Below are 9,953 nucleotides of genomic sequence, written 5' to 3'. Positions count from 1 at the left end.
ACCCATAATTATAGCTTCCCTGCAGCTGGCCCTGGGCTCATTAGATCCAGCGAAGGAATATCTTAATGCTTCAGGTTATCAAGACATTTTAGACAAGTCTCTGCTTCCGTCTTTGTGGGAACAGTTTAGGGTTTAGGGAACACAGTATTTAGATCCCGCTTCTGCTTTGCACAAAGCGAGATTCATATAGTTGGATGTGTTTATTGTGAAAGTACTTGACTGGCGAACACAGAGCCTTGTCCTCAGTCTCATTAAACACTTTTGGGATGAACTAGCAGAAAAACTCCAAATGTCCAACATCAGTGTCTGACCTCACAAATGTTCTTTTGGATTAATGGCCAAAATTTTCCATAAATGCATTCTTGCAGAAAGTCTTCCCAGGAGAGTGTAAGTTGTTACATCTAGCTACAAAAGTCGACTACATTTAGAACTCTTGTCATCAAAGTTCTTGCAGGTGTAATGTGTAGTTTTGTCTATATAGTTCATCTGAAATAATCACCCACTGCTAAGTAGATTAACATTTTTATGCCTCCGGTCAATATCAAGATGTTTCAAAAAACAGACGCACTGAAAAGTGGTGGAAACGATGCCGGCAATCATGCACTGCTTCACTGCTTCTTTCATTCAAAATGCAAGCATAATTTTGATAGTGAAAACCATGTTAAAGAAATAAAACATGAAGTCAGTCATTTTGAACATACAATCAAATTTTTATTAAGTTCAGTTTGTGTGTGTCACATATTTTAATGACAGTGGTGTAAAACTCAGCCAAACAGTATCCAATTACATTTGTAAAAATTCAGCATGGGTATTAAAACACATCAATAAACAGGAGAAAACATGTAAAATGAATGGCGGACATATAACTTCCTCAAAAGAGACATTTCATTTGATTAGAAAAAACAAACAAGTGGTAAAAATTTGGCCTCTCTTATTTTGTATTAGAAAATACATGCTACAAACCACAAATGCAAAGATACAGCAGCCAGCACTGTGAAAATCCACTGTCACTTAAAGTTGGAGGACATGAACTGAAAATCTGAAACTGTCATTGCTTTCATCTTAAACATGTACAAAGATTCAGAAGTTAGATTTACTGCCATTACCAATGGGAGCGCTAACACAACGCACAAGTTAAACAACTTGAAATATTCCTGTTAAGAACTCGACTGCACCGCTTCCTCAGACTCTCAGACTGAGGAACAATCAGCAATGTGTTGTCTACACTCCTGGAACATTAGTTTGTGTATTACATTCTGCGTTGCAGATCTTTGCTTTACAATGTTTCATGATTGCTGCTTGAGAAAACAAAGATATAAACAAACATACCACTGCATTAAAACTGTACTGTTAAACCACAACTGAACATGAGGACCAAGTTTTGGACCTCAAAAGGCATCAATGAAAATTTTTCACATATAGAAACGGTAAAGCACAGCAAACTGCAGCTGCTTTTATACATCCAGACAATGAGCTGACCACAGATTTCTGCTAGTGAAGAATTATGTCACAGATACACCAAGTGTAATGTGAGAGCTTGTAATGGAGCAATGTTAGAACAGTATATTTTCTATTGTTACATAAGAACTGGGAGATTTTAGAGAACTTAGGTATTCATACCAACCTGTATTTTATACTTACATGTGTTATCTGATGATAAGACTTCTGCACATACGCTCAGGTCCATAAGTATTTGGACAATGACACACTTTATTTGTGTTTGGTTTTTTTTGTAATTTAGCCTTTGTGGACCACCACACAACGATGGATTTTAAATCAAAAATAAACCAAAATAAACAGCTGCCAAATCAATAATCTGTTACAAGAAGGAACACAGGGGGCAGCTGAGCAACACCAGAAAGCGTAGGAAACCACAGGAGAAACTAAAGTGGATGATCGCAGAATTATTTTCTTGGTTAAGAAAGTCAAGAACACTCTTTAGCAGGTAGTTAGTTGCCTTCATGAATGGAAATAGAGTCATTTTAAAAGAGGATTCAATCTGCTGATTAAACTCAACAAGAGACAGGCCAGATTAGACTTTGCCAGAAATATATCTAAAAGAACCTGCACGGATGAAGCCAATAATAATGGGAAAAGGATAGTGAAGCAGGAAAAAAACAACTCATGATCCAAAGCATAACACATCATCTGTCAAACACGGTGGAGTCAGTGTTATGGCATGAGCATGTATGGCTGCCAATAGAACCAGTTTACTAGAGTTTATTGATGACGATTCAGCTGCTGATATAAGTAGCAGGATGAACTGTGAAGCATGCAGGGCTGTACTCTATGTTCCAATTCAACCCGGTTGTACAATGGACACTTCGCAGTGCAAACTGGATAATGACCAAACACATTCTGCAAAAGCAACTTTCTCAAGGCAAAGAAAGGCTATGTTCTTTAATGGCCATATCAGTTACCTCAAGCCAACATAGGATAGTTTACACTTTCAGAAAAAAAAAACTGAACTAATTTCTGGATGTCAGACCATCACTGACTGTAAAAGATTTTTGCCCAGTTATTAAAAGCAACCCTTGTTAATTTCTCCAGGGTTTTTCCCCCCTGATAATTAAATTCAGACCTATGTATAAACACTTTGAATTAAAGTCTGCACTTCCCTTGATTCACATCTTGATCATTTGATTTAAAAATTTCTTGGTACAGAATGGAGGCAAAAGCACTAAAAAATGTGTCATTGTCCAACAAAAACTCATGAACCTAACTGATGAACTTTTGATACAACAAACAAACATCATCATCATCAACAACAACAACAACAAAAATCCATCCATCATTGATCATTGCAGACCTTTCTGGCACCCACACATTGGCTTTTGTACATATTCCTGCTGTCAAAAATGTGGCTCAGACACAGGTTGTAGACATAAGTACAACCCAATATGAAAAGAAACAGAGATTATGCCCCCCCCCCCCCCCCCCCCCCCCAACATAAGCCCTAATTCCTGATAGTCAAGTAATAATTGGCACTTGAATCTGAACCTTATTGCAAAATACAGAACATGTCAGTTATGGCTGTGTTCTCACTGCAGCTGAAGAAGTAAGTCAGAAGTTTGTGAATTTTAGGTATGAGGTATTTATCTTTACCTTCCCTAAAAGAAAGTTCTGCCAGTGAGCTGACACAGACTGACTGCTGGCTATCAAGGATGCATGTCTTGGAAGCAGCGTGATCTGATGATGGAGATTTGCAAATTCCTACAAACCTCCATCATTCTCTTCCCTTACATCAATGCCATTGGACAGAAAGGCTTCCTTTTCTGGTGATGCTGACTTGTGGTTAAGCCCTAAGCCCATCATCTCTGTGTCCGGAGTCGAATGAGCTGCAGCTGACAGGGTGCTGTGACGGATACCATAGCCGAAGTAGATCGCGAAACCTGGAAAGGCAAAAAGAACTTAACTTTACTTGCAGGACATAATTAGTTTAAAAGCTATTTTGTTGGCAGTTTGTTTTTTGATTGGTTCCGGTATTATGGAATCCTAGCTTTTCAATGCAAATACACCTGCTGAACTTTTCAGTCTAAAAACATGTATCTTTTTAATAACATCGACATTTTCGCAACCAACTGACAAAGTATGTTTACTCATGTCTTGCAAATGTTTCAGATCGGTCTGCGAACACATTGCAATGTCAAGTCAAAGCAGCTAGCCCATTTCAAGCAGCTAAAGCAAGTAAAATAGTCAGCTGGGTGTGTGAGAGTTTTCAGCGTCATCCTAGGTAAGTGTAGTGAGCAGAATTCTTGCAATTAAAAAAAGAACGATGGAGTGTAACTACCTATGGCCATCCAGATTGAGAATTTAACCCAAGTGCGTTCTTCAAGCTGCATCATCAGGTAGATATTGACAAACATGCTGATCACTGGAATGAAGGGCAGCATGGGCACCTGGGAGACAAATACCACAAAAGGAGAAAGCGTAACAGTATCCATTAAAACTTAGCAAGCGTGAACTCTCAGGGGGCAGAGGTCGTGCTGAAAGGGCTTAAATCAAACCTTGAAGGAGAGTTTAGTGTGGTTCTGGGGCTGTCTCCAGATGATGAAGACCACGAAAAGACACATCATGAAGATGACGCTGAGGGCTACCAAATTCCACGAAGCAAGATCTCCATAAGATGCCAGAACACTGAATGCCAGCATCAGCATTCCTTTAAAATTAAAGAAATGTTATTATCTTATGTGTAATACTTCACAAGTGCAATGTGATTTTTAACTAGAGATGGCACGATACCACTTTTTTATGTCCGATACCGATACCGATATCATAAATTTGGATATCTGCCGATACCGATATGAATCCGATATAGTGTGTTTTTTGATCAATAAAAGTTTTTTTTAATATCTTGCTGCATTTTGTATAAGTTTATACTCAAGTTTAAATAAATAACAACACTAAAGCTATTCTGTTATACCTGTATGTAAAAAATACACTGCGCCCAAAATATTTCATAGTTCAGCAAAACTGATCAATCTAATAAACTTAAACCTGCTCCATCCTCCCTATTCTGGTATTTTAAAGAGTACTTAGCAGAAATATTAAGCAACCTAACTAATAGGGTTGCAAACTCCCAGCAAAAAAAAAATAGGGAACCACCCTCTTTCTCATGATGCTTAATCGATGTAATCAAATTTAATTTGATGCAGGGGGAAAATGCACAAAAATAAATTATTTTTCAAGAATAATTAAATAGATTCAACATCTTTCTTCAACAGAATTGCAGAATTCACAGATGGTACTTTCCCAAAGGAAAAAGTACTATAGCTTACTAGGGTATATTAGACTTAACAGTTACTATATACAGTAATGGACTTCTATATATTTTACATCAGATTAAAACTTTGGGTGTAAGAGTCAGATAATTATTTATTAAAAGCTAGACATTTTAAATGAGAATAAGAAAGAAAAGTATGTCTTTGTGCCCCCTTTTCCCTGTTCATGCCCTATCGGCCCCCCTGGCTAAACTTTGCTAGATCCGTCCCTGCACAGTTACCAGCCGTCAGCTGCGTAGAAAAAGATCCTGGTGTAGAAAGTAATATTAAATAAATTCTAACAACAGCTTATCAAGCTTAATAGTGCTGCTGTTGTTCAGCCGCTGGTTTCCTCTTTCTGGTGAGAAGTGGGCTAAAAACTAAGAAGAGAGACAGACTCGCGACAGAAAAGCCGATCAGCTGATCGTTAAGCAGTTTCTCGATTGAAGTAGCAGCAGGAGAGAGAGAGAGAGAGGGGCAGTCCCGCCATATATCTGTTGTTAAGCTTAACGTGGGAACGCTTTACAGACATTCAGAGATGAACTTACACGCTTGCTTTACTTCTCTCTGGGAAAACGTCGGAGATGAAATGCTGGTTTGCTATTGAGGCTACAGCCGCTCTATCACGTGACGCATACTGCTGCGATGTGCTACGGTTATGAGCCGAGTTACGCCATGTAGCAAGTTTTGTGAGGTGCTTTTTTATATTTAATGGATCGGATTACATTTTTTATTTCTCGCCGATATCCGATCCAGTAATTTGGGTCAGTATCGGACCGATACCGATACGTAATATCGGATCGGTCCATCTCTATTTTTAACAGTGAAGATACTGGAAATAAATCCATCACCTACATTCAAGGCGAGCACACTTGTTGGGTTGTTTACCAAAGATCTAACACCTTCATTTTATTGAGTAAGCAAATAAATGTTATTTCTACAGCACATTTAAAACTAAAGTGCTTTACAAGGTCTTTATACCTGATTTTCTTACATTATTTGTATGATTTTATTGCCATTTTAAAGCAGTCCTGGTTTAATAACATACCGAGGAGAAAGACACAGACGTTGACAGTGAAGCCTGACAGTTTGGATGGTGTGGGGTTGTCTGGGAACAGCAAGGTTTTGAAGCTGAGCCTCTCTTCCATACCGGGCAGGATGTTGCCCTCATTCAACTCCATCTCCTCGTGGCTACTGACAATCTGGTAACCCATGCTGGGCCGGTACCTGAAACAACAAGAACAAACACCCATAATGAAGTGTTCAGACATAGCAGTTGTACTCTGTGTTCCTGCCACTTAAAATAGTAGCACCGGTGAAAAAGCTGGTAATGCACACTGCAACATTAGCACACAATGAACCTGCTTATAAGCAATGTCAATGCTGCGTATGTTTGAAATAGCTTCCAATAGTTTTATTGGCTAGCATAAACAACTATAAACATGTTCAGACCGTGTCCAAGGTAAATTCTTCAAGCTGATATATTCTTACCAACCTGAGCACCAGGATACAGGCAGCCACTAATGTGTAGGCTAGCAGCGTCCCTATCGACATCAGGTCCACCAGGTCCTTCAACTCGAACATTAACACCATGACAACTTCACAGTACAAGGAGACAAAAAATAAAGATTTAAAGTGAGAATGCTTGTTTGATCCCATCAATTATTTTCCATACTTGTCTTAGAAGAATAAATTAGGATGTGTCTAACATTCAGCATGCTTATACAGTTACTGTGAGCATAGAAGTATGCTGATCATAAGCTCAAATGATGCCATTGAGTACAGCCTCATAAAGATGCTAGCTTGAATGTACATATTCTTTTCACAATAGCGATTCCCAAAGTGTGGGTCATGACCCTTTGATGTTCCAATGGTTTACCACACACAGAAGAAATCTTTGCTACAAAAAAATGTATAATTTATAATTATATGAGTTCAAAATTTACTTGAAATTTCACAACTACAATCTTCTTAGGGTGCTGTAATAGGGTATAGAATAAAAATAGCATTATGGAGAGAAACCAGCAACCACCTGGCGACAAAATCATTCCATTTCATTTATATGATACTTTTATTTTTCCGTTCTATTTTTTAAATGGGACAAAATCTCATATCACGTCACTGGTGGGGAAAGATAAAAAAATAAGCAGTGGCTAAGAAAGGAAAGAAGTTAATAGTAAATCAATCTCAACAAAACAAATCAAGAAAAGATCATTAAAAACCTGTTGATTAAAGTTTTGATTAAAGGTTTGCATGTTTTCAGTTTTAAAAAGGGCCCCAGTTGGGAATGGATAAAGTATAGGCTGGAGGTGGCAAAAATGCCCATAGGTTGGAAAATCAGATATCGATAAAAGAGCTGCCTCTGTTAAAAAAAAGTTATAAAAAGTTTTGAAACTTAATCTTTCAAAAACCAATAAGTCTCTGCTTTGTTCTTTTTCTCTTCAATTCAAACCTGACCATCTATCACTGCCTCTCTCAAGTCCCTCTATTCAAATACAGGAATTTACGTTTTTATTTAACGCCCCTTTTATCTTACCAGATATAGCCCCGGCAGCAACAGTAGATGTTACGGGAGATTTTCTCTCGCTGATGTTGGCCAAGAAGGAGAAGAGCAGGCCATCCTGCGCCATGGCAAGGATGATACGAGGTAGGGGGAACATGGAACCCAACAGACTGGGGTAAAGGTGGGGGGAGGGCATCGTATTGTGATGGCAGCGGTTTGGTGTAACGTGAGGGACAAGGGGGAAAGAAGAATTAGGAAAGGTCAGCGAGTACCAAGGGAAGATTCAGAGAAAGTAGACAGATGTGGGTGGAAAGATCTGGGGGTTAAAGAACATGCTGCAGTGTGCCAGACTGGCAACGCTGTTGAAGAACAACATGCTGGGACAAGGATACTCTGATGTCAGCATGTAAAATTTGCCCCCCTGTATGACTGCATGTTTTGCACATGCTGTTACTGTCAGTTTTAGTCCACGTACCATGCGGTTTAGTTTGGATTAGTGCTGGTGCACATCTCCTTCTCAAGATGCAAGTTAGAAAATATGTCTCAAGTTTCCCAATAGAAAAAACAATGGAAGACTTATAGTATAGACACAATAATCTTGACTCCCTCAGCCAACTAAACAGAGACCTGGCTATGTAAAACACTTAATAATTAGTTTTTAATGCTAGCGCGTGTTAGTATCTCACCTGCCAGAGAGGAAGTGACAAAAGTTGCATTTAGTGGGGTTTTGGTGCAGGAGTTGACCCTGGCCAAGGACTTTGATAACAGCCCATCATCAGCCATAGCCATGATCACACGAGGAACAGGGTACAGACAACCCAGCAAGCTAACATGGGGGGAAGGGCGTACCAAAATATAAAGTATCCACACGAGCAACCATGTGAAACATGCATAAGCAAAGACAACAGCACACATATGCAAGGAGCATCACATTCAACATAGATACAGCAGATTAAGACAAAAAAAATTAAAAAAAAAAAAAACAGAACACAAGATACTTAAATATGTTGTGCATACATTTTAAGTTAGGAACACACGTGCAACACTTTGTAATGTAACTTTGTAATATGTAAATAACAATTTAATGCAATGTTTTGCAGATCTTATGCACCCATATTTTATTCACAATAAAATGTGAAAAAAATCAATGTTTAAACTGAGAAAATGTACCATTAAAACAAAGATATTAGCTCATTTTTATATTTAATATTAGCTGAATTTATATGTCTTAGTAAAGATGGGACAGGGCCATGTTGTTTGCCACTGTGTGGCATCCTCTCTTCTTTTAACAACAGTCTCGAAACATTCGAGAACTGAGGAAATCAGCTGCTGAACCTTTGAAAGAGGAATGTTATCTCACTCTTATCTGATATAGGATTTGAGCTGTTCAACAGCCCTGGGTCTTGTTTATCGTGTTTTTCACTACACGTTTATTTTCAATTCATTTTATTTTTATAGCACCAATTCATAAAAACAGCGCCTCAAGACTCTTTATACTGAAAGATATGGACCTTACAATAATACCAAGTGCTTGCTCAAATACCTTTCAGCAAGCACTTGGTGACAAAACTCCCCTTTAACAGTAAGAAACCCTCTGGCAGAACCAGGCTCAGGGAGCGACAGCCATCTGCCACGACCTTTTTGTGATGATCGGAGAAAAAATGTTTCATGTTAATCTTTTCAGCTGGTGAAAGGTCTGGACTCCAAGTAGGCCCTTTGAGCACCCTCTGCTACTATGAAGCCATGCAGTTCTAAGTGTTTCAAAAAGTGGTTTAACACAATCTTGCTGAGATATGCAAGTCTTTTCCTGAGCATATGTCGCTATAAAACCTTTAATGTACTAATGCACTAATGCATCCCTTTAAAATCAGAGATGCATACTTTTGGACACAGCGATGACAACATGCATAGTCTCCCTCCTCACTAGTCCAGAGGACGTGGTGTCCAAGTTTACTTAAGGGAATTTCAAATTGCATTTCACTGGACCACAGCTTTGGCCCAGAGAAGACAGCATTTCTAGATCATGTTCATAAATAGTTTCTTCTCTGCATGATAGAGCTTTAACCTTTGTGAATCATGCCCGGTTTTAATGTGGTGTTGCCTGAGGGGCCAAAGCACACGAGCTTCCAATATTGATTTCTGGCTATTGCCTTTCATGCAGCGATTAACCATTTAAGATAATATCAAAATGTTCTTTTTCAGCCGTTTGTTGCACCCATGCCCAGTCTGGTGCCATCAAATTCAAAATTATCATTGTATCGTAATTTTTATCATGAAATAGTAAAATACTCAGTTTAAACATTTGATATGTTTTCTATGTTCTATCATAAATAAAATATTGGTTGATTGTTGCTATTATTAATAGCTAAATATAACATATATGGACCATCATTTAAAGTGATTAGAAACTAATTGTTAGCAAAAAAAAATGTCACCTGCCTTAGCCTTTCTGAGTCCCTGTTACATAATTGCCTTCACACAGTGATGGTGCAGCTATATTCTCAGCAGCATGTTTTATTTTTAGTTAAGGCATCAAATGCTTTCCGAAGTTAAATATACACTCTCGCTCAGGAACACAAACATAAATATATGTGTGTGTGTGTGTGTGTGTGTGTGTGTGTAGTTATCTGAGACAGAACCGTGTACACAACTGTGCATTTAAAATGAATGATAGTCTTTGGTTACGCTCC

General features: G+C 38.4%; 1 protein-coding gene across 5 annotated transcripts in view; it reads right to left on the bottom strand.

The window, feature by feature from the left end:
- Positions 1-2,950: 2,950 nt before the first annotated feature.
- slc7a1a (solute carrier family 7 member 1a) overlaps positions 2,951-9,953 on the bottom strand; it is a 34,071-nt gene continuing 27,068 nt past the window's right edge. For 4 of the 5 annotated variants that reach the window (XM_085175220.1, XM_085175219.1, XM_085175221.1 and 1 more), the window contains 6 exons: positions 7,950-8,089; positions 6,256-6,358; positions 5,809-5,987; positions 4,008-4,159; positions 3,791-3,899; positions 2,951-3,392 (listed from right to left, as the gene is read on the bottom strand). In XM_085175220.1, the coding sequence (XP_085031346.1) occupies positions 3,214-3,392; positions 3,791-3,899; positions 4,008-4,159; positions 5,809-5,987; positions 6,256-6,358; positions 7,950-8,089 (862 nt within the window). In that variant the 3' untranslated portion in view covers positions 2,951-3,213. Of the gene's footprint in view, positions 3,393-3,790; positions 3,900-4,007; positions 4,160-5,808; positions 5,988-6,255; positions 6,359-7,296; positions 7,434-7,949; positions 8,090-9,953 lie in introns of all 5 variants that reach the window. The other variant, XM_085175223.1, reaches the window with a different exon arrangement.

The sequence above is a fragment of the Neolamprologus multifasciatus genome, chromosome 10 (genome assembly GCF_963576455.1).
Source record: "Neolamprologus multifasciatus chromosome 10, fNeoMul1.2, whole genome shotgun sequence".
Taxonomy (NCBI): domain Eukaryota; kingdom Metazoa; phylum Chordata; class Actinopteri; order Cichliformes; family Cichlidae; genus Neolamprologus; species Neolamprologus multifasciatus.
This window is presented reverse-complemented; position numbering and strand designations above follow the sequence as displayed.